This window comes from Trachypithecus francoisi, unplaced genomic scaffold, assembly GCF_009764315.1.
Source record: "Trachypithecus francoisi isolate TF-2019V2 unplaced genomic scaffold, Tfra_2.0 Lachesis_group0, whole genome shotgun sequence".
NCBI classification, from domain to species: domain Eukaryota; kingdom Metazoa; phylum Chordata; class Mammalia; order Primates; family Cercopithecidae; genus Trachypithecus; species Trachypithecus francoisi.
Window position 1 is genome coordinate 22588336 of NW_022681453.1, and position 26050 is coordinate 22614385.

Sequence of the window (26050 nt, forward strand, 5' to 3'; positions counted from 1 at the left end):
TGGGCCAGAAAACAATGTCCAGGTGCTTATTCCAGTATTCAGGACCTTCTCTGCCCTGGCCTGCACCTATTTTTGTCTCTGAACTCCCCATTACCACCCTCGCATTCAGCCAATCTGAGGTATGTCCTGTTCCCTTCCCTAGTTACCAGCTCCTGTGCCTTAACTTCTCCTGTCTCCCTCCTTATCTTGGCATGTCCTAGTCTTCCAATTTTCAAGGCCCAGCCTCGTGCATCTTTGCTGAAAATCCCTTCCAGTCAGAGAAGTTTTTAATAATTTCTGTCCCTTGACTATCTCCCAGCATCCTGCTGCCTGGGTCGACCAACTACAGCCTGAAGGCCAAATCTTTTTTGCAACTTTGTAATGTTCTGGTAAATGACTGGAGCACAGCCAGCCCCGTGTGCTTATGTATTATCTATGGCAGCTGTCATGCCACAACAGTACAGGTGAAGAGCTGCAACAAAGACTCTGAAGCCCAAAATATTTACTGTCTGACCCTTGACAGAAAAAGTTTGCTGGCCCCTGCCCTATTTACTTTTGAATACTTACTCATTGAACCACCTTCTGAGCCTGGGCCTGGGCCAGTATCTGGTGAACAGCATACCCAGTACTTTGTCTCTGGTATTTTATATGCCACATTTTGTGCCCCTGGATTAGTTCTGTTGTGCCCCCATCACACTTAGTAGGTCATCAGACACACCCACAAAAGAATTAAATTTACTCCAATGCCATGGGGAACAAGCATTCAGAAATACTGAGGTGACTTGGACTAAACACGTCTTTTCCTGCATTGATCATATGGACAAAACCACTGAACCTCATAATCAGAGCAATGCATTCCAAGGACTGAGAAATGATTCTTCTTGTTTGTACTGAATCAGCCTTTTCAAAAGCTATACAGAACAGACAAATGGGTTTGGGGAGCAGAAGCAGAACACACAATCGTCCCTGGTAAATGATGAGCGCCATTGAACAAAACCATGCTTAGGCTTTCATCCCTATTTCATTTGCATTCTGGGCAGCACAGATTATTCAATTAAATGGCAGTTTTGAAGCTGCTTTCAGAGAGCCTGTGTGGGAACCATTATTGCATTGTTCTTTGTCAAGCAGGCTGAGGCTTCATTTTGCTGTTTTAAATAACTTCCAGTTCTATGAAACGATGGAGTGAAGGCTTGAGTTTGGAAAAGGTAGATAATCTGTGAAGCTCTTGGGTCTATGGAAGATTGAGACTTCCTTTAACAGGGTGCTGGATTAGTCCATTTTCACGCTGCTATAAAGAATACCTGAGGCTGGGTAATTTATAAAGGAAAGAGGTTTAATTGACTCACAGTTCCACATGGCTGGGGAGGCCTCAGGAAACTTATAATCATGGCAGAAGGGGAAGCAGGCCCATCTTACGTGGTGGCAGGCGAGAGGGAGAGGGAGACAGAGCAAGCATGAAGGGGCACACTTATCAAACATCCATCTCATGAGAGTTCACTCACTGTCATGAGAACAGCAGGGGAAACTGCCCCCATGATCCAATCGCCTCCCACCAGGTCCCTCCCTCGACACCTGTGAATTACAATTTGGATTACAATTCAAGATGAGGTTTGGGTGGGGACATAGAGCCAAACCATATCAGGTGCTGTGGGAAGAAGTGCTGCTGATTTGTTTCCTAGAAAGCAGACTGCTTAAAAGAAGGGGTCCTTCCCATTGGCATTGAGCGGTTCATGGGCTGGTCAAGGTATTTGTGCACAGTACGGAGTGCTATTGATTGGTCTTTCAGCAGAAAAGTTTGATTTCTTTTGTTTCTGGGTGACATCTTGCAGTGAATTTTGCTTTAAAAAATGGTTAGGGATGGAATTTATGAACTTGTGTTCTGTTTCTGCAAACTTTTTGAATTAATCAAACTAGTTCAACCATTATGGAAAACAGTATGGCGATTCCTCAAGGATCTAGAACTAGATGTACCATATGACCCAGCCATCCCACTACTGGGTATACACCCAAAGGATTATAAATCATGCTGCTATAAAGACACATGCACACGTATGTTTATTGCGGCACTATTCACAATAGCAAAGACTTGGAATCAACCCAAATGTCCATCTGTGACAGACTGGATTAAGAAAATGTGGCACATATACACCATGGAATATTATGCAGCCATAAAAAAGGATGAGTTTGCGTCCTTTGTAGGGACATGGATGCAGCTGGAAACCATCATTCTTAGCAAACTATCACAAGAAGAGAAAACCAAACACCGCATGTTCTCACTCATAGGTGGGAACTGAACAATGAGATCACTTGGACTCGGGAAGGGGAACATTACACACCGGGGCCTATCATGGGGAGGGGGGAGGGGGGAGGGATTGCATTAGGAGTTATACCTGATATAAATGACGAATTGATGGGTGCTGACGAGTTGATGGGTGCAGCACACCAACATGGCACAAGTATACATATGTAACAAACCTTCACGTTATGCACATGTACCCTAGAACTTAAAGTATAATAATAAAAAAAAGCCAAAAAAAAAAAAAAAAGAATTGAAAGGTCTTTTTTGACTTTAATTTTTTTTATTGAGGCATGAATTTCTATATGGAAAAATGCACAATTCTTTAGCATGCAATTCAGTGAGTACTGACAAATGAATACACCTGAGTAACCCATGCATCACTGAGATAGGGAAATTTGGCCAGGTGCAGTAGCTCACACCTGTAATCCCAGCATTTTGGGAGGCCGAGGAGGGCAGATCACTTGAGGCCAAGAGTTCAAAACCAGCCTAGCCAACATGGTGAAACCCCATCTCTACTAAAAATACAAAAATTAGCAGGGCGTGGTGGCGCACACTTGTAATCCCAGTCACTTGGGAGGGTAAGGCAGGAGAATCACTTGAACCCAGGAGGCAGAGGATTCAGTGAGCCAAGATCAGGCCACTGCATTCCAGCCTGGGTGACAGAGTGAGACTCCATCTCAAAACAAACAAACAGACAAGCAATCAACCAGATAGGGAAATTTCCAGGACGCCAGGAAGCTCTCTTGTGTACCTCTCTAGTTGACTCTCTCCCTCCCAGAAGCAACTCCTGAGTGCCATCACTATTGAAGATAATTTTGCCTGTATTAGAACTTCATATGTATGGAATCATGCATATGTATTCTTTTGTCTCTGGTTTCTTTTACTCAGAGTGTTTGTGAGATTCATTTATCTTTTGAATATATCAGTAAGTGGTTGTTAAGTAGTAATCTGTTACATGAATATATCACAGATTTGTTAATTCTTTTACCTGTTAATGGATATTTGGATTATTTCTAGTTTGGAGCTATTATGAATGGGGTTTCCATGAATATTCCCAGAAATATGTTTGTGGGCATATGTTCTCATTTCCCTTAGGTAAATACCTAGGAGTGGAATTGCTGGGTCATATGGTAGATATATGTTTAGCTTTATAAGAAGCTGCAAAATGTTTTTCCAAAGTGTTCATACCATTTTATATTTCCACAAGCAATATATGAGATTTTTGGTTGCTCCACATCCTTGGCAATGTTTAATATTACCAGAATGTTTAATGTTAGCACTTCTAGTGGGTATAAAATGGCATCTGATTGGAATTTTATTTTGTACTTCCCTGATGACTAATGGCATTAAGCTCATGTTGGTCTGTAGATTGACCATTCACATACTTTCCTTTGTAAAATGTCTGTTCAAATCTTTTGCCCATATTGTGATTAATATTTTCAGTTGAGTTACAGGAGTTTTTTACATATTTGGGGCACAGGTCACTTTTCAGGTGTTTATATTACGAATAGTTTTTCCTGAACAGTGGCTTTCATTTGTGTTTTATTACTGATGAATTTGATGACCAGAAGTTTTGAGTTTTCATAAATTCCAAATTATCCATTTTTAAAATGGTAAGTACCTTCTATGTAGCCCAAGAAATCAGTGCCTTCCTGGAGGCCATGAAAGTATACTTTCCTTTTGTTCTAGAAATATTACAGATTTAGTTTTTACATTTAAGTCTATCATCCATCTCAAATTCATATGTGTATGATGTGAGTTAGAGAATGTAGTTTTTAGTCATTTGTTTCAGCACAGTTTGTTGAAAATACTATCCCCACTGAATTACCTAAGCACCTTTATTGGATGTCCATTGACTGTGTATGTGCAGCTTTATTTCTGGACTCTCCTTTGTTTCAGTGATCTGTTTGTCTATTCCAATGCTAATACCATACTACTTTGATTAATTTGATTTAGAGGAAGGCCTAAAATCAGAAAATGTGAGTCCTTGGGCTTTTTTCTTCTTTTTAAAAATTCTTTTGAAAATCGAGGTTTGTTTTATTTATATGTAAAATTTAAAATCAGCTTTTCAGTTTCTATTAAAAAGTCATATATATTTTGATTGGGATTTCACTGAATTTATAGATCACTTTGGGAAGAACTTGCATCATAAAATAGAATTCTCCAATTTTTGAGCAAGCTATCTCTCTCCATTTATATAAGTCTTCTTTAAGTTCAAACAGAAATATTTTGTGGGTTTTAGTACTTTGTAGTATACAGGCATTGCGCATAGTTTAATATACACCTATTGTAGTTTAATTTATACCTATGTTATTCTATGCTATCATAAATACTATTATTTTCAACTTCAATTTCCAACTGTTTTATGTTAGTATATTGAAATAAAATGGATTTTGTGTATTTATTTTGTATACTGTGAACTTGTTAACTCTCTTTTAAGTTACATTATGTGAATTCCTTAGGATTTTCTATATAGACAAAATCTATATAGAAAAGCAAAGATAGGTTTTTTCCGTTTTCAATACCTATGGCTTTTATTTATTTATTTGTCTTACAGTATTTGCCAGGACCACCATTACAGTATTAAATAGAAGTGGTAAGACAACCTTGCCTTGTTCCTGATCTTAGGGAGAAAACGTTCAGTGCTTCATTATCAGTATAATGTCAGATACAGGTTTTTTTGTAAATGCTTTTCATTAGGTTGAAGATTTTTTCCTTATTTCAAATTTCCTGAGGGTTTTTATGATTAACAAAAATTGAATTCTATCACATGCTTTTTCCTTATCTATTTGATGGTATGATTTTTCTTCTTTGTTCTGTTGATGTGGTGAATTATGTTGATTAATCAAGTATTAAACCAACCTGGAATTCCTGGGAGTAATACCATTTGGTCATGATGTATTATCCTTTTATTTATAGGTGGATTTGATTTAAAATTTTGTTAAGATTTTTGTATCTAGGCTTATGAGGAATATTGGCGTACAGTTTTTTTCCTTTTCTTTTTTTTTAATGTTCTTGTTTGGTTTGGTGTCAAGGTTAGGCTACCCTCATTAAATTAGATGGAAAGTTTTCTCTCCTCTAATTTTCCAAAAGAGTCTATATAAAGATTGTTTTTATTTTTTCTCATATATTTGATAGAATCCATCTGTTAAGGCATGTGAACCTAGAGTTATTTGTTTGTTTTATAATGGCTATTAATAGTGAAATATTTCTAGGACCAGTTATATTTTGTATTTCTTCTTGTGTCTGTTTTAATAATTTCTGTTTCCCAAGGAGTTTGACATTTAACCTACATTATTGAACTTATTGGCATAAAGTTGTTTGTAATATTCCTTTATCCTTTCATTGTCTGCAAGATCTAGAGTAATGTTTCTTCTTTCATCCCAGATACTGGTATTTTCTGCTTTCTTACTTTTTTTCTTAATCAGTCTAACTAGAATTTCATAATTTTGTTAATTATTTTAAAGAACCAAATTTTGGTATTATTATTTTTCCCTGTTATTTGTTTTGTTTTAAATTTCTGTACTTACCTCTATTACTTTATTCCTTCTTTTGAGTTTCATTTATTCATCTTTTTAATACCTTGTTAAGGTAGAATCTTAAGGTAGACTATCTTGAAATTTTTTTCTTTTTATATTATAAGCTTTTAAATATGTAACTTTTTCTCTAAGCTCTACTTTAGCTGCATCTCACAAATATTGTATGTTGTTTTCATTATGATTAATTTCAAAACATTTTCCAGTTTCCCATGTCATTTTTTTCCTTGACATATGTATTATTAATAAGCATTTTGTTTAATATCCACATCTTTAGGCCATTTCCAGGTATCATCTTTTATTAAAATCTAGATATCAGTGATATTTTTCATATCAGTGTCATACATTGATTTCTAAATTTAGCCCATTATTATCAGAGAACGTAATATGTGGATTTCAGTCATTTTAAAGTTATTGAGACTTATTTGATGGCCCAATATATGATCTAGAAAAGAATGTGCGCTCTGCAGTTGTTAGGTATGGAATTCCATAATTGTTAACTAGGTTAAGTTTGAAAGTAGTATTGCTACAGGACCAACCCCCAGTAAAATCCTGAGTGCTGAGTCTCTGTTAGATACCACTTCCAATGTTTTATTGCAACTCATTATTAGAAGAATTAAGTATAATCTGTGTGATTGCACTGGGGCAGAACTCTTGGAAGCTTGCACCTGAATTCATTAGGACTTTGCCTTATGTACCCTTTGTTAATTTTTATTTGGGTCGTTGTACTACAATAATCTCTAAAAAGAACAAACTTTTGGTTTCATTGATTCTACTGATTTTCTGTTTTTAATTTCATTGGTTTCTGCTTTGCAAAATAAAAAATATATTTTTTCTGCTTACTTTAGATTTGATATGCTCTTCTTTTTCTAGTTTCCTAAAGTAGAAGCTTAAATGATTGCTTCTAGATCTTTTCTCTTCTGATACATGTGTTCAGTGCTATAAATTTACCTGTAAGCTTTGCTTTTGCTACATCCCACACCTTTTGATGGGCTGTATTTTCATTTTAATTTTTAGAAAAATATCTTGGGAATTCTTTTGAAAGTATGTTGTTTAATCTCCAAATATTTTGGGATTTTTTTTCAGCTATCTTTTTTTGTTATTGATTTCTAGTTTAATTTCATTGTAGTCTGAGAGCAGACACTGTATGATTTCCATTCTTTTAAGTTTGTGAAGATGTGTTTTAGGGCCCCTAATGTGGTCTATCTTCAATGTTCCAAGCAAGCATCTTTACATGCTTAAGAAGAATGTGTATTCTGCTCCTGTTGGATGAAGTATTCTGTAAATGTAAATTAGATCCAATTGATGGTGTTGTTCATTTCAACTATATTCTTACCAATGTTTTGTCTCCTGAGTCTGTCAATTACTGATACAGGGGCATATAAGTCTTTAACTATGATAGCTAGTTCGTCTGTTTCTCCTTGCAGTTATGTCAGTCTTTGTTTCATGTATTTTAACACTCTGCTGTTAGATGCATACTACATTAAGGATTGCTTTGTCTTCTTAGAGAATTGACCTCTTTATCATTAAATAATGCCTGCCCATCTTATTCCTTGATCATTTTCCCTGCTCTGAAGTCTTTTTTGTCTGAAATTAAACCAACTACCCTCACTTTCTTTTGATTAATGTTAGCATGGTATATCTTTCTTCATCTCTTTACTTTTGATATGTCTGTGTCTTTATGTTTAAAGTGGGCTTCTTATGGACAAAATATAGTTAGGTCTTGTATTTTAATCTACTCTGACAGCCTCTGTCTTTTGATTGACGTATTTATACCATGCACATTCAAGGTGATTATTGATGTAGTTGGATTTATATGTACCATATTTGTAACAGTTTTCTATTCACTACCCCAGGTCGCTCGCTCGCGCGCTGTCTCCCCTTCCTGCCTGCCTGCCTGCCTGCCTGCCTGCCTTCCTTCCTTCCTTCTTTCCTTCTCTCTCTTACTTTTCTTTCTTCTACTCTTTTTCTGCCTTCTCTAGTTTTAATTGAACGTATTATGTGACTTAATTTTCTCTCCTCTCTTAGCATATAGATTATGCTTCCTTTTACAGTTATTTCAGTAGTTGCCTTAAAGTTTGCAGTATGCATTTACAACTTATTTAAGTTCACTTCAAATAACCATATACTACTTCATGTGTAGTGCAGGTATCTTATAACTGAGTGTCTTGGCCCATTTGTGCTGCTACAACAGAATACCTGAGACTTTATAAATTCTTCTTAATGTATAAAGAAAAGAAATTTATTTTCTCACAATTCTGGATGCTGGAAGGCCCAAGATCAAGGTGCTGGCGTGTTTGGTGTCTGGTGTGGGCTGCTCTGCTTCCAATATGGTGCACTGATACTGTATCCTCTTGAAGGGAAGAGTGTTGTTTCCTCACCTGGTAGAAGACAGAATGGCAAAAGGGACAGACTTTCTGTCTCAATCCCTTTTATAAGGACATCTAATCCTATTCATGAGGGAGGAGCCCTCATGGCCTATTCATCTCTTAATGACCACACCACTTACTATGGTCACATTGGAACACCTGAATTTTGGAGGGAACACATTCAAATCATAGTACAGAGTATTCCATGTTCCTCCCTCCAGTTTCTTATAACACTGCTATTATTCATTTCACTTGTCCGTAGACAGTAATGTATTACTATTATTATTTTGAACAAGCTGTTATGTTAGATTAGTTAAGAATAACAAAATATCTACCTTCATTTATTCCTGCTCTAATACATTTTTTTTTTTATAAGACACGTCTCACTCTGTCACCCAGGCTAGAGGGCACTGGCACAGCAGTCATGACTCAGGCTCTGGTGATCCTCCTGGTTCAGCCTGCTAAGTAGCTGGGACTACAGGTGGGTGCTGCCACGCCCGACTAATTTGCCCGACGAATTTTTTTTTTTTTTTTTTGTGGAGACAGAGTTTTACCATGTTGCCCAGGCTGGTCTCGAACTCCTGGGCTCAAGCAATCCTCCTGCCTTGGTTTCCCAGAGTTCTGGGATTACAAGTGGGAGCCACTGTGCCTGGCCAAACACTCTTCCTTTCTTATCGCAGATGACAATTTCTAAACTATATCATTTTCCTTCTTTCTTAAGAACTTCTAACAATTCTTGCAACGCAAGTCTACTGGCAACAGATTCCTTCATTTTTGTTTGCCTGAGAAGGTCTTTATTTCTCCTTTACTCGTGAAGGGTAGTTTCATGGGATACAGAATTCTAGGTCGATGGTTCTTTCTTTGAGCACTTTTTAAGTGTTTCACTCCATTCTCTTCTTGCCTGCATGGCTTCTGAAGAGAAGTCTGATGTAATCATTATCCCTGTTCCCCTACAGGTAAGACTATCCCACCCTCTTTCTGGTTTCTTTCTTTTTTTTTTTTTTTTTTTTGAGATGGAGTCTTGCTCTGTCACCCAGGCTGGAGTGCAGTGGCGCGATCTCGGCTCACTGCAAGCTCCGCTTCTTGGGTTCACACCATTCTCCTGCCTCAGCCTTCTGAGTAGCTGGGACTACAGGCGCCCGCCACCGCGCCCGGCTAATTTTTTTGTATTTTTAGTAGAGATGGGGTTTCACCATGGTCTCGATCTCCTGACCTTGTGATCCGCCTGCCTCGGCCTCCCAAAGTGCTGGGATTACAGGCGTGAGCCACTGCGCCCGGCCCTTTCTGGTTTCTTTCAAGATTTTCTCTTTTTCTTTGATTTTATACAGTTTGAATACAATATGTGTAGATGTAAATCTTTGTAATATTAATTGCGTTCAGTATTCTCTGAACTTCCTTGATCTGTAGCTTGATTTTTGTCATTAATTTTGGAAAATACTCAGCCATTATTATTTCAAATATTTCAGTTTCCATTCTTCTCAGTCTGGTATCCCATTATACATATGTTACACCTTTTGTGATTGTCTCACAATTCTTGGATATTCTGTTCCCTTTTTATTTTCTCTTCTTTTTGTGTTTCTTTTTGGGGAGTTTCTCTTGACATATCTTCATCCTCTATGATTATTTCCTTCACTGTGTCCAGTTTACTAATGAACCAGCAAAAGTATTCTTCATTTCTGTTATAATGTTTTTGATTTCTAGCATTTCACATTGATTCTTTCATAGAATATCCACCTCCCTGCTTATATTACCCATCTGTTCTTGCATGTTATCCACTTTTTCCAGTAGCCTCTGGAGCATATTAATTGTAGTTATTTTAAGGTTCTGCTCTGTTAATTCCACTCACACCTGCCATCGGCCATCTTATGCAGTAGATTTAAGCACAGACTCAAGATAGATTGCCTGTATTTGAATTCTGGCTCTCCTTATCAGCTGTGTAATTTTTTGCAGGATGCATAAATTCTCTATTCCTAAGTGTCCTCATTTGTGAAGTAGGAATATTCATAAAATCCACCTCATAACATTGTTAGGTGAATCAAAGGAGTTAACACATAAAAAGCACTTAGAGTAATTTCTGACACAAAGTAAGCCTTCTGTATATGTGAGATGATGATGATATAGCCATTTGTAAATCATGCCAGCACACTCCCACTTGAGGGCTTTCCCCTTGCTGTTCTTTCTTGGATGCTTCCCTGATGCTCACACCACTGGATTTCTCCCCTCATTTAATCTCTATGGGAGTGTTGCCATTGCAGTGAGACCTTCTCAAATGCCGTGTGTAAACACACAGTCCTTCTGAAGCTGCTAATCCCCTTACCCTGCTGTATTATTTTTCCAGAGCAAGCATGGTGATCTGACATATATTTACCTGTTATTTTGTTGTTGTTGTTGATTTTCAGCCTCCTTTAACTTGATATAGGCTGCATAAAGTCAGGGTCTCTCTTCAACATTTAAAGAATTAAAACATTTTTAGGGCAGTTTTCTCTATATGCACATAAGGAAGTACTGTGTTGCCCCTTGACATTTATGTTTTCTAGGAATATTTAGTGACATTGGAAAATATTTATATAATGCTATCTCACCTATGCAAAAGCAGCCATGGACAGTACATAAGACATAAAAAGATTATGTGAGCAGATCAGGGTCCACAGTGTAGGGGATGGCACATGGCCTGTGCCCAGGTCTAAGTGAGTTCACAGCCCTCTTCCCTAAGCCACATGTAATGTTTGTTGACTTTGTCTTTCAGTATGAATACTTCAATGCTGTGCTGATAAATGAAAGGGACAAAGACGGGAATTTTTTGGAGCTGGGAAAGGAATTCATCTTAGCCCCAAATGACCATTTCAATAATTTGCCTGTGAACATCAGTCTAAGTGACGTCCAAGTACCAACGAACATGTACAACAAAGGTAAGACTCCCAGCCGCTGCTCCTTTTAGAGGGTGAAGAGTCAGGGGGTTGAGAAGCAGGGGCTGACTGGTTTGGGATATAGGTTTGTTTTGTTTCGTTGTTTTGAAAAGCACAGTTATAAGCTGAGTGTGTCAGGTATCAGCTGGAGAGGTGAAGCATGTACCTGTTCTGCCTGGAGCTTCTGGGCTTGCTGTTTCTCTGGCTGGTTGTTTACATCAGGCTCTCTAACACGTAGTCCAGGGGTTGGCAGTTTCTATAAAGGACCAGATAGTAAATATCTTAGGCTTTACCAGCCATAGAGTCTGTGTTGCAACGACTCAGCTCTGCTGTTCAGGCACAAAAGCAGCCACGTGTAAATCGTGGGCATGACTGTGTTCCAGTAAAATTTATCTACAAAAATAGATGGCTGGATGTAACCTGCGGGCTGTCGTCTGCTGACCCCTGATGTGGTACCTTTGTTTTCTTCTTCCAATTTGTGGAATGGCATTTAAGGACTGGAGAGCTCCTAGGGGTGCAATGGAAACAGCTGCGGTCTTTTCTCAGAGTAGAAAGCAACATGGACCTTAACAGAATTCCTTATTTCTAGGTTTGTGTGCCTCAAATCCAGTCTTCACATAAACTCTAGAGTTTATTTTTCCCAAAGTTCCCGTCTGCTGATTCCAGTTGGGATTATAGTAGCCAAGGACTGGGCTCTGACATCGGATGGACTCTGGTCAGACAGTGTGTTCTACTTCTTTCTGGCTGTGACCTTGGGCATATCACCCCATCTTTTTAGGTCTGAATTTTCTCATCTTACAATGTGAATAATAATCATATCTACCTCATGGGGGTGGTTGTGAGGGCTGAATGGGATGACGTTTATAAAGGGTTTAAGTTGTTTTCAGCATCTTTATCCTATTGTTATTGAGTAGTAGTTTGCTCTGCTTGGTCATACCTAAAAACCTTCTAAACAAAGAACTATCTTCCTAGAAAAACAAGCCAGAAAGTCATGGGATCTTCAAAGTAAAAAATGTGCCACGTTGTTTCCCATCAAGGTTTCAAATATATCAGGGGCCAGTTTCTATCATAGCATCCAGTTTCCAGATCATACACAAGAGCTCAGTAGTCAAGAGCAAGGACTATGGGTTTAAGTCCTGTTCTTCCTCTTGTAGGCTGTGTGATCTGAACCAAGCAACTTTGCCTTTCTGAACCTCAGTTTCCCTATTTGTGAAATAGGGATAATGATACTGCCTCCCTCAGAGGGTTAGTGAGAGGATATGAAATGATGTATGTGTAGCCCTTAGTACAGCAGTACCATACAGAAAGTGCACAGTGCATTTTAGCTGTCGTTGTTTTTATTGGAAAATAACATGAATACCAATTGCACTTCTGAAATGTTCTAAGTCACTATTTAAGGAGCTTGGTTGGTGATTAAAGAGATTCCAACTAACTGTCTCTGAAACATTTTTCCTATGTGTGTTCTTTGTGGTTGGATACCTAATGTCTCCTTTCCCTGGTTTACCTGTTATCCATCCTTAAGAGTCAGTGGAGGCAGTACCCCGTTCATTAACTGTTCTGATAGTTACTGGGGATACTAAGGTGAATCAGATGCAGCCCCTCCCTCAAGGGGTTCACAGTTCATTTGGGGAACAGACAAATAATGAGATAATTAGAACACAATGTATCACATATTGGCCATAGTGTGGACAGCCAGGGGGCAGTGGGAGTGCCAAGGATGGGACCTGTCTACTTGTTCACATGGGCAGGACCACAGTTCATCTTTTTTTCTCTTTTCCTCTTGGAGAAAGTGATGCCAATCTAAACAAATCCCAGAGCGCTCTGGACTGGGCCATATCGTCTACCCTACTCTTTACTTTGGACTCTTCCTTAGAAACACATGGAACCAAGATGTAGAGGGCTGAGCTCAGCTTCGTTCAGTGGAGTTTAGTTCTCCAGAGTGATCCTGTCGGCAGATGAAATCCTAAATGAAACTGTCCCTTTTTGTGCAGTGTGGCCAGAAGAAAGCCATCTTCTTGGCATTAAATATATTCCCAACTGAAGATGAAAAATTAACACGATTTTACAGAGCAATTTCAGACATAAAACAATTCAGAATGATCTTTTAAAATATGATGGCTGCTTCAAGGTTGCTTGAGCCATTAACACCATTATAGAGATTGAATTGCACCTCTAGCTTTCAAGGCATAATTGTGCCTTTAATGGTAGTAACACGTAAGGGACCCGCACCACCGCTGGTCACACAGGCTATAGAATCATGCTTGTAATGATCCCTAGACAGAATCTTCAGAGATAGTCAGATTTCTTGAGCCATGGGAGATAGATAATGATATTCAAAGTCATCCTCAGCAGCCCTCCTGGGATCTGCCCATCACCTCTGCCCAGTCCATTGTCACCCAGCCAGGCTGCAGGGCATGGACCAGGGTCAACCAGGTGTTCTATCTTGTCTCAGCCAGGCAGTGAATCACTGCCCAAGGGCAGAGGAGAGGCAGGGATTTCAGGCAAATTCCTGTCTCCACTCTACCTAATTCAAACCAGCCCCTAACAGCCTTTATTTTCTTTTCAAGCTGCAGAAATATATTTTATGTTTAGAAGGCCCTCCAGCTCAGATCTAGTTATTGATGACATGTACTCAAAACAAATGCTCAGAACTTGGTCACTGGCTGTGCTGTTTTTGGGTTGGAAATCTTACCCCCAACAAAGAAAACCAATACAAGGTCATTCTCTCCTTGCTGCTTGGACTTCTGTGGGCATATACAAAGTGGTTTGATACTTGCCTAGAAGCTTCTGTGATCTATGTTCTGGGGTATCATTTTTAGTCCTAGATGAAGCTAGCTGGTAAACTCTGTTTTCTACACTCTGCTTTCTGCCTCCGTGGGCGGGCCTGGCAACTAGGCAGCTCAGGCAGGTTCGTGCTTTCCTCTTTGGCTGAGGCGCCTTTCTCTTGAGCACTGAAGGAGACTGCAGCTTCGAAGCTGGTGATGTGGGCAAGCTGTGCCCATGGGAACTCAAAGAGGCGTATTCATAGAGTCTTGAGAAATGCATCTCAGGGCCCTCAGGGTGCATGATGCAGCAGCTTTTTTTATGAAACTCCTTCAGCAGATGTTTGCTGAGTGGCTGCTCTGGCATCCCCAGCCTGTGAGTCTTACTATTTTGGAGACTGTGAAGATGAATGGCTGATACCTTTAGAGCCGTAAATGACTCTGTATCCTCTATGAGTAAAGCAAGAGGCAGGATGCTTTTGTGAGAACTGCTGATGATCTGGCAGAGAATTCAGATAAAGCTGAACTCTTTTAAGGACTTTCTCAACTGAAGTGCTGTGAATTTTATATATATATATATATATATATATATACACACACACACACATTATATATATACACACACATACACACACACATACAAGTACATATACACATATACCTTATATGTATGTGCATGTTTCTCTATATGGGCAGGTCTGTGCATGTGTGTTTGTAAATATGTGAATGTGTGTGAAAGAAAATGCTATGTTCTCAACCTATTCCTTCATTTCCACTGTCCACCTCTGTCCACCCAGGTGAGACCCCGCTTTTGTTCACTGAACACACCTTCCTCTTTCTTCCATTGTATTTTATTTCACTGTTTTTATTCCTATTATCCCTGTCCCTCCTTTCCTGCTTGTCCTAATGCCCATTCTTAGAAACCAGCTCAAATATAACCTCCTTAATTCCTTTTGTCTTGTGTGATGGAAGGGGCTTTTGTTTATTCCTCTGCTCTAGCAATGCACTGTTTTGTGAACGCAGAGCATGCAGTCTTTCCTTCTCCACTTCAGGTTCTCTGAGGGCAGAGGACCCTGCAGATGCAGCCGTGTGCCCCCTTTACCCCGCCCTTGCTCTTTACAGTTGAGTTTTTCCCAGATGTTGGTTGGCGTGGAGACCGCTGGCGCCTGTGTCTCCGAGCTAGGAGACGTCATCCAGGGCTGTGGTGTTTTCATGGTTCTTATAAGCAACAGAAACAGAACCTGGCTGATGTAAATAGCGAAGAAACTTTTTGAGAGGAAGCTGGGTGGCCCACAGACTCTTCAGGAAAGCTAGAGAATAAGGCCTGGAAACGTCTGGGAATGGAGGGAGACTAGAGCCAGAGTCACACCCAGATCCAACCTGACAAGGACCCACTGCCCCCAGGGTTGCCCCACTCTCACATCTGTGACTGCATACAATACCTGTGCCTTGTTTTCCGCATCCATAAGCTGGAGATGACAATCATAGTGAGTTGCCTCGGGGGTTGTGCTGAGGATTAAACACTTAGAGGGGTGTATGGCACATGGTGTCCATCCAGGACTCAAGTGCTATGGTCTGAATGTTTGTGTCCTTCCAAAATTTGTATGTTAAAACCTAATCACCCAGGTGATGGCATTAGAAGGGGGGTCTTTAGCAGGTGAGTAGGTACTGTAACTCCAAGACTGAGGAAGCTTATTGTCCAAGTGGGCTGTGGAGTGGGGCAAGTTGGGCAGATCCCAGCTGAAGTGGCAGCAGCAGTGGGAACAACTGCTCCTTTGTGGAAGTCAGAAAGGCAGTTATGGAGCCTGGGAGGGCTGGCCAGGTGGTGAGAGGCTGTGGAAGCCATCAGGTGGTCATGAACATGACAGTGACAGGTAAAATATGGCTGACAGCTTTGCCAGGAAGAGAGCCACTGAAGAATACTGGTTCCCAGTCACACTGTAGAAAAGGGAGAGGGAGGAGGCATCCACGGCCTGGTTTGGAGAAAATCCAGAGAAGAATGGCATGTGGGCCAAGACTGGATGGCTAATGTGAGAGCCCTTGGGCCTGGGGCCCTAGAGAGCAAGCTCCAGTGAGCATATCAGCCCCATGAAGGCAGGAACACCAGCATGATACCCAGCACATGGTAGATGCTCAATAAATACTTGTTGCAAGGTAAGGTAATGAATATAGATTACAGTTGAAACACTCTTTTCACTTTGTTCTTGCACAGAGGAAGAAAAGACATAGGAAGTAACCCAATCTCAATTCCTCTTCTTCCCCCAGTAATGGAGGACATCCGGGAGAAGTAGGCTGAAGTGGCAGAAGTGAAGAGTACATGTGAATTACAGGACACAGGCTAGACCACTCCTTCATCCTTTAGACTACCCCAGCAGGGCACCCAGTCAGGCTGGGAAAACTGGGCTGCAAAGCTACACTGTGCTCAGGGTCCAGCCCCTGAAAATGTAAAGAGCTCCAGGAAAGGGAAGACCTGTAACCACCACTGCAGAGCATGCGAAATCAATCTGTCTGTTACAATCCAGTAGGTTCTTCTAAAAAGCCCAAGAAAAGAACAAAAGTCTGATGAGATGGGATTGGGTCCCCTGCTTAGGAGCAGAGTATACAGGCTGCTGGAGGGATGGGTAGGGTTGCTGAATTTGGATTTGTCAGATGTCTCAACCTATTTTTCAAATGTTGAGCTTGATAAAACACAAAATGCATTTTGCCAAGCACTTTTCCCCTTAATTACATGTGTATATTTTAAGGGAAATTTAATCCATATGTTTCTGATTCGTTTACACGGAAATCATTAAAATGTTGTTTTCCAAGAGCTATTTGATGTGCAAGAAGGCTCATAAACCTTATAAAAAGCTGTTTAAAATTTTTTCCTTTCCCTTTGTTTCTTTTCCCTTCGTGTGTGTGTGTATGTGTGTGTGTGTGTGAGAGAGAGAGGGAGAGAGAGAGCACACGCACATGAGTGAACAAGACTGACTGACCCACCAGGATGTCAGAAACAAATTCCAACTCGAAATGGATTTTCTTCTCGGGATTCTGAACTGAAGCATTTGGATTAGGCTCCAATCTTGCTTCCTCGTTGTCTCCCAGCCCTAATGGAATGTGATGGTGATGTGGCCATAACTTGGTATTGGGAGTCAAGATCAGAGGAATTACACTAGAGCACATTGCTCCGGACCTGGAGAAATAACACTCAAGAACCTCCTCCTGCATGGTTTGTTGGTACCTACAGTCCTCAGCAAGGCCCAGGAAACTTTCCCAAGATGTAGTTTGGATTCCAGGAACCCCTGTTACAGCATATGAGCATAATGGGACTAAGGCATTTGGTAAGAAACATACAAGATAGTGCCACTGAAGTAACTCCACAGCTGTCGTGCCAAACTACTCATAGTTTTTCTCTTCTAGTTTGGAGATTATATTTTTATATTGCAAAATAACTATCCCTGACTTAAAATTCACAAGTTGAGTGGCTGAGTTCAAATTCTATTGGCAATGCCTCCATACTTCTGCATGTGTATGTGGCACACATGCACATAAACATAGGTCTGCAGAGATATATATGTGTGTATGCATAGGTTTGTGTCTGTATTTTCTCAGAAGTTGTGTTAGTAGAAGGAAGGTGTGATGTGTCCCTTTGTGGCCCCTCAGTCCTACGCTTAGGCTTATGTTTAGCCTGGAAGTTGCACTTGATGAATGAGTAGGTGGATGGATGGATGGATAAATGGATGGATGGATGAATAGATGGATGGATACATGGATAGGTAGATGGATGGATGGATGGATAGATAAATGGATGGATGAATAGATGAAGGGTGGATGGGTGAGTGGATGGATGGATGGATGGTTGGATGAGTGGATTACTTACCAACAACCATGCTCTGTAGTGAGGACTTTCAGTGCATTATCTCGTTTACAGTGACCCCATGTGTTATAGGCAGCAGTGGAGACCACCATTCTCCAAGGCAATTCTTCCACAGCCTCTGTTCTAGAGTCAGGTCCAGGGAAGTTACCTGGGGCAAAGCTCAAAGGCATCACTTTAGGTACAGGTGATTCTTTCCCAAAATCCAAGTGAGAAAAGAGTTTATGCTTCCTGCCTAAGGCTCTCTGAAACACTGTTCCTGTCTCCTGGTCCCCTTTTCACCTGGGCCACTGTCCTGTGCCATCCCCATCATCTCTGTTCTTGTCTACCATGGAGCTCTTCCCAGATCTGTCAAGGAGTCTTTGGAGAGTGACAGGCCTGTACTTGCATCCAATGCTATGAGTATCAACCTGGTGGACTAGAAAGAGCATTTCACACTTGGGGCCTCTGTTTCTTCGTCTGTAAGATGTAAATTGTCATTTTGAGCATTAAAGAAAGTGAAGGTGCAGCATCCAGCAGAACACCTGGCACACGGAGGCGTTTGATACATATTGATTCCTCACACAGACTCAGCTCCTAGCAAACCAGATGGATTACCCTCACTGCCCTGCCAAAAACATGCAGGGGATGCTCATCCCCAAGCCCAGACCCCTTCCCTTCAGCTCTGTTTGTAGAATGAAGTGCAAACACGCTTACAAACCAGCTCTGGTTTACTGCTCTCTTGTCCTGGCTACCCTATTCCCCCTCTTCCCGGTCATGCTAGACCCCAGGACTCCAGACTCTCTGAAGACCTTTGCTTAGGCTCTGACCTCCTGCTGAGGGTACTGTCCTTTCTCCATTCTGGAAAGACCTGTCCTTTCCCAAGAGCCCAGCTCCACAGCTACTGTGCCGTTCCCTCTGGCCCTAGACCTCCTCTCCAGAACCACCCTCTGCCCCCTCATTTATGCCCCCCTGTGATGGTTTTGTGTCTCCTTCTGTTAGATTATTCATCACATTGTTCAGCAGTTTCTTTTTCACTGCACTCTCCTGCCTTGAACTTGGGGGCAGGGGCTGTGTTTTTTCATTCCCTTGGGACCATAGCAGAGAACCTGGAATAGAAAAGGATGTTGAATTGAGCTGAATCCTCTTATTATAGGCCATCACAAATGGTTGTTTTAGCTGCATGTTGGTTCTGTCAATTCTTCTTGTATTTAAATTTTGATTCTTGTTTGTTTCTGAAGACAGTAATTTTAGATGTATACCTGATGAAGAAATTACTTTCAGGATCTTCTAATGTGTTTGTATTTTTAATCTCTTTTTTCAAAGGAATGGGAATCCAGATGGAGTCTTGCAATTGGATAGGAGCTGCACCTAGACTAGAGAAATTCTGAAAGGTGGTGCCAGGAGCAGTAAAGGACAATGGGAGAGCAGGAATGATTACTAATAGTGTTTTATTTCACCCTGGTGCCCCGACATTTGTGAAAGGTTACAGTAGTAGTAGGGAGCTGGAGTTTGTAGGTGATTTATTTTAAAAAATGGCTTAGAGAGGTTTCAAGGTCATTTCTATGACGACTTCACAATCAAGCACTTGCTTTCTGTGTTTTGTCTGGGAAGGAGAAGGGTGGAGCCACCTTCAGCACCGTGAAAATTGCAGCAGCAAGTGTTGCAGCCTGGGATGGCAGTCAAGTGTGTTCCAGTGGGGGAAAGAGATTAAGAGCCACTGTCCCTGGGCTGACTCAGTTAGTTATATATGCCGTAGGTCCTCCTGTTGGAGACAGGGATTGCCTTGCTGAGGGAAATGCAGGCTAGACTTCCAGGATTTAAGAAGTACAGTAGGCGGAGCAAGATGGCCGAATAGGAACAGCTCCAGTCTCCAACTCCCAGCGCGAGTGACACAGAAGACCTGTGATTTCTGCATTTTCAACTGAGGTACTGGGGTCATCTCTCTAGGGAGTGCCGGACAATCGGTGCTGGTCAGCTGCTGCAGCCTGACCAGCATGAGCTGAAGCAGGGCGAGGCATCGCCTCACCTGGAAGCGCAAGGGGGAAGGAAATCCGTTTTCCTAGCCAGGGGAACTGAGACACACAACACCTGGAAAATCGGGTAACTCCCACCCCAATACTGCGCTTTAAGGAAACAGGCACACCAGGAGAATATATCCCACACCTGGCCGGGAGGGTCCCACGCCCACGGAGCCTCCCTCACTGCTAACACAGCAGTCTGCGGCGATCGATCCGCAAGGCAGCAGCGAGGCTGGGGGAGGGGCGCCCGCCATTGCCGAGGCTTAAGTAGGTAAACAAAGCCACTGGGAAGCTCGAACTGGGTGGAGCTCACAGCAGCTCAAGGAAACCTGCCTGTTTCTGTAGACTCCACCTCTGGGGACAGCCCACAGCTGAGGTCCAAAAGGGGAAGCAGCAGGGGCTGGTGCAGAGGCGAACGACTCTGTCTGACAGCTTTGGGGAGAGCCGTGGATCTCCCAAAGCGGAGGTTGAGATCCGAGAACGGACAGACTGCCTGCTCAGGTGGGTCCCTGACCCCTGAGTAGCCTAGCTGGGAGACATCCCCCACTAGGGGCAGTCTGATACGCCACACCTCACAGGGTGGAGTCATCCCTGAGAGGAAACTTCCAAAGGAAGAATCAGACAGGTACACTCGCTGTTCAGCAATATTCTATCTTCGGCAACCTCTGCTGCTGATACCGAGGCAAACAGGGTCTGGAGTGGACCTCAAGCAATCTCCGACAGACCAACAGACAGTCCTTCTGACTGTCAGACGGAAAACTATCAAACAGGAAGGACACCTACACCAAAACCCCATCAGTACGTCACCGTCATCAAAGACCAGAGACAGATAAAACCACAAAGATGGGGAAGAAGCAGGGCAGAAAAGCTGGAAATTCAAAAAATAAGAGCGCATCTCCCCCTGCAAAGGAGCGCAGCCCATCGCCAGCAACGGATCAAAGCTGGTCAGAGAATGACTTTGACGAGATGAGAGAAGAAGGCTTCAGCCCATCAAACTTCTCAGAGCTAAAGGAGGAATTACGTACCCAGCGCAAAGAAACTAAAAATCTTGAAAAAAGAGTGGAAGAATTGATAGCTAGACTAATTAATGCAGAGAAGATCATAAACGAAATGACAGAGATGAAAACCATGACACGAGAAATACGTGACAAATGCACAAGCTTCAGTAACCGACTCAATCAACTGGAAGAAAGAGTAACAGCGATTGAGGATCAAATGAATGAAATGAAGCGAGAAGAGAAACCCAAAGAAAAAAGAAGAAAAAGAAATGAACAAAGCCTGCAAGAAGTATGGGATTATGTAAAAAGACCAAATCTACGTCTGATTGGGGTGCCTGAAAGTGAGGGGGAAAATGGAACCAAGTTGGAAAACACTCTTCAGGATATCATCCAGGAGAACTTCCCCAACCTAGTAGGGCAGGCCAACATTCAAATTCAGGAAATACAGAGAACGCCACAAAGATACTCCTCCAGAAGAGCAACTCCAAGACACATAATTGCCAGATTCACCAAAGTTGAAATGAAGGAAAAAATCTTAAGGGCAGCCAGAGAGAAAGGTCGGGTTACCCACAAAGGGAAGCCCATCAGACTAACAGCAGATCTCTCGGCAGAAACTCTACAAGCCAGAAGAGAGTGGGGGCCAATATTCAACGTTCTTAAAGAAAAGAATTTTCAACCCAGAATTCATATCCAGCCAAACTAAGTTTCATCAGTGAAGGAGAAATAAAATCCTTTACAGATAAGCAAATGCTTAGAGATTTTGTCCCCACCAGGCCTGCCTTACAAGAGACCCTGAAGGAAGCCCTAAACATGGAAAGGAACAACCGGTACCAGCCATTGCAAAAACATGCCAAAATGTAAAGACCATCGAGGCTAGGAAGAAACTGCATCAACTAACGAGCAAAATAACCAGTTAATATCATAATGACAGGATCAAGTTCACACATAACAATATTAACCTTAAATGTCAATGGACTAAATGCTCCAATTAAAAGACACAGACTGGCAAACTGGATAAAGAGTCAAGACCCATCAGTCTGCTATATTCAGGAGACCCATCTCACATGCAGAGACATACATAGGCTCAAAATAAAGGGATGGAGGAAGATCTACCAAGCAAATGGAGAACAAAAAAAAGCAGGGGTTGCAATCCTAGTCTCTGATAAAACAGACTTTAAACCATCAAAGATCAAAAGAGACAAAGAAGGCCATTACATAATGGTAAAGGGATCAATTCAACAGGAAGAGCTAACTCTCCTAAATATATATGCACCCAATACAGGAGCACCCAGATTCATAAAGCAAGTCCTTAGAGACCTACAAAGAGACTTAGACTCCCATACAATAATAATGGGAGATTTCAACAATCCACTGTCAACATTAGACAGATCAACGAGACAGAAAGTTAACAAGGATATCCAGGAATTGAACTCATCTCTGCACCAAGCGGACCTAATAGACATCTATAGAACTCTCCACCCCAAATCAACAGAATATACATTCTTCTCAGCACCACATCGCACTTATTCCAAAATTGACCACATAATTGGAAGTAAAGCACTCCTCAGCAAATGTACAAGAACAGAAATTATAACAAACTGTCTCTCAGACCACAGTGCAATCAAACTAGAACTCAGGACTAAGAAACTCAATCAAAACCGCTCAACTACATGGAAACTGAACAACCTGCTCCTGAATGACTACTGGGTACATAACGAAATGAAAGCAGAAATAAAGATGTTCTTTGAAACCAATGAGAACAAAGATACAACATACCAGAATCTCTGGGACACATTTAAAGCAGTGTGTAGAGGGAAATTTATAGCACTAAATGCCCACAAGAGAAAGCAGGAAACATCTAAAATTGACACTTTAACATCACAATTAAAAGAACTAGAGAGGCAAGAGCAAACACATTCAAAAGCTAGCAGAAGGCAAGAAATAACTAAGATCAGAGCAGAACTGAAGGAGATAGAGACACAAAAAACCCTCCAAAAAATCAATGAATCCAGGAGTTGGTTTTTTGAAAAGATCAACACAATTGACAGACCGCTAGCAAGACTAATAAAGAAGAAAAGAGAGAGGAATCAAATAGACGCAATAAAAAATGATAAAGGGGATATCACCACCGACCCCACAGAAATACAAACAACCATCAGAGAATACTATAAATGCCTCTACGCAAATCAACTAGAAAATCTAGAAGAAATGGATAATTTCCTGGACACTTACACTCTCCCAAGACTGAACCAGGAAGAAGTTGAATCCCTGAATAGACCAATAACAGGCTCTGAAATTGAGGCAACAATTAATAGCCTACCCACGAAAAAAAGTCCAGGACCAGATGGATTCACAGCTGAATTCTACCAGAGGTACAAGGAGGAGCTGGTACCATTCCTTCTGAAACTATTCCAATCAATAGAAAAAGAGGGAATCCTCCCTAACTCATTTTATGAGGCCAACATCATCCTGATACCAAAGCCTGGCGGAGACACAACAAAAAAAGAGAATTTTAGACCAATATCCCTGATGAACATCGATGCAAAAATTCTCAATAAAATACTGGCAAACCGGATTCAGCAGCACATCAAAAAGCTTATCCACCATGATCAAGTGGGCTTCATCCCTGGGATGCAAGGCTGGTTCAACATTCGCAAATCAATCAACGTAATCCAGCATATAAACAGAACCAAAGACAAGAACCACATGATTATCTCAATAGATGCAGAAAAGGCTTTTGACAAAATTCAACAGCCCTTTATGCTAAAAACGCTCAATAAATTCGGTATTGATGGAACGTACCTCAAAATAATAAGAGCTATTTATGACAAACCCACAGCTAATATCATACTGAATGGGCAAAAACTGGAAAAATTCCCTTTGAAAACTGGCACAAGACAGGGATGCCCTCTCTCACCACTCCTATTCAACATAGTGTTGGAAGTTCTGGCTAGGGCAATCAGGCAAGAGAAAGAAATCAAGGGTATCCAGTTAGGAAAAGAAGAAGTCAAATTGTCCCTGTTTGCAGATGACATGATTGTATATTTAGAAAACCCCATCGTCTCAGCCCAAAATCTCCTTAAGCTGATAAGCAACTTCAGCAAAGTCTCAGGATACAAAATTAATGTGCAAAAATCACAAGCATTCTTTTTTTTTTTTTTTTTTTTTTTTTTTGAGACAGAGTCTCGCTCTGTCGCCCAGGCTGGAGTGCTGTGGCCGGATCTCAGCTCACTGCAAGCTCCGCCTCCGGGTTTACGCCATTCTCCTGCCTCAGCCTCCCGAGTAGCTGGGACTACAGGCGCCCGCCACCACAAGCATTCTTATACACCAGTAACAGACAAGCAGAGAGCCAAATCAGGAATGAACTTCCATTCACAATTGCTTCAAAGAGAATAAAATACCTAGGAATCCAACTTACAAGGGATGTCAAGGACCTCTTCAAGGAGAACTACAAACCACTGCTCAGTGAAATCAAAGAGGACACAAACAAATGGAGGAACATACCATGCTCATGGATAGGAAGAATCAATATCGTGAAAATGGCCATACTGCCCAAGGTGATTTATAGATTCAATGCCATCCCCATCAAGCTACCAATGAGTTCTTCACAGAATTGGAAAAAACTGCTTTAAAGTTCATATGGAACCAAAAAAGAGCCCGCATTGCCAAGACAATCCTAGGTCAAAAGGACAAAGCTGGAGGCGTCACGCTACCTGACTTCAAAGTATACTACAAGGCTACAGTAACCAAAACAGCATGGTACTGGTACCACAACAGAGAAATAGACCAATGGAACAGAACAGAGTCCTCAGAAATAATACCACACATCTACAGCCATCTGATCTTTGACAAACCTGACAAAAACAAGAAATGGGGAAAGGATTCCCTATTTAATAAATGGTGCTGGGAAAATTGGCTAGCCATAAGTAGAAAGCTGAAACTGGATCCTTTCCTTACCCCTTATACGAAAATTAATTCAAGATGGATTAGAGACTTAAATGTTAGACCTAATACCATAAAAACCCTAGAAGAAAATCTAGGTAGTACCATTCAGGGCACAGGCATGGGCAAGGACTTCATGTCTAAAACACCAAAAGCAACGGCAACAAAAGCCAAAATTGACAAATGGGATCTAATTAAACTAAAGAGCTTTTGCACAGCAAAAGAAACTACCATCAGAGTGAACAGGCAACCTACAGAATGGGAGAAAATTTTTGCAACCTACTCATCTGACAAAGGGCTAATATCCAGAATCTACAAAGAACTCAAACAAATATACAAGAAAAAAACAAACAACCCCATCAAAAAGTGGGCAAAGGATATGAACAGACATTTCTCAAAAGAAGACATCCATACAGCCAACAGACACATGGAAAAATGCTCGTCATCACTCGCCGTCAGAGAAATGCAAATCAAAACCCAATGAGATACCATCTCACACCAGTTAGAATGGCAGTCATTAAGAAGTCAGGAAACAATAGATGTTGGAGAGAATGTGGAGAAATAGGAACACTTTTACACTGTTGGTGGGATTGTAAACTAGTTCAACCATTATGGAAAACAGTATGGCGATTCCTCAAGGATCTAGAACTAGATGTACCATATGACCCAGCCATCCCACTACTGGGTATATACCCAAAGGATTATAAACTATTCTACTACAAAGACACATGCACACGTATGTTTATTGCGGCACTATTCACAATAGCAAAGACTTGGAATCAACCCAAATGTACATCTGTGACAGACTGGATTAAGAAAATGTGGCACATATACACCATGGAATACTATGCAGCCATAAAAAAGGATGAGTTTGCGTCCTTTGTAGGGACATGGATGCAGCTGGAAACCATCATTCTTAGCAAACTATCACAAGAACAGAAAACCAAACACCGTATCTTCTCACTCATAGGTGGGAACTGAACAATGAGATCACTTGGACTCGGGAAGGGGAACATCACACACTGGGGCCTATCATGGGGAGGGGGGAGGAGGGAGGGATTGCATTGGGGAGTTATACATGATATAAACGTTATGCACATGTACCCTAGAACTTAAAGTATAATAAAAAAAAAAAAAAAGAAGTACAGTAGAGACCAGTAAATGGTCTCAGGTGGCTCCCAGGCCTCCTCAGGAATGCTAGCCAGGCGCCCTAGCCATCTATCGGGCTTGCTCAGGGTGTGTGGTATGAGTGTGAATATAATATATCCTTGCTGCCTCTATGCTGACCTTACTCCCACGAAAGGCTCAGACCATGCTTCTTGCTTATCTGTGCAAAGATAATGATAGCACCTATCTCGTGAGGGCTTTGTGAAGATACAATGAAACAATAGATGTTGAGCATTTCC

At 41.3% G+C, this 26050-nt stretch overlaps 1 protein-coding gene across 2 annotated transcripts in view; it reads left to right on the plus strand.

Moving 5' to 3' along the window:
• CACNA2D3 (calcium voltage-gated channel auxiliary subunit alpha2delta 3) overlaps positions 1-26050 on the plus strand; it is a 967057-nt gene that overhangs the window by 372643 nt on the left and 568364 nt on the right. For both annotated transcript variants that reach the window (XM_033210152.1, XM_033210151.1), the window contains exon 5: positions 10930-11092. In XM_033210152.1, the coding sequence (XP_033066043.1) occupies positions 10930-11092 (163 nt within the window). The remainder of the gene's footprint in view (positions 1-10929; positions 11093-26050) is intronic.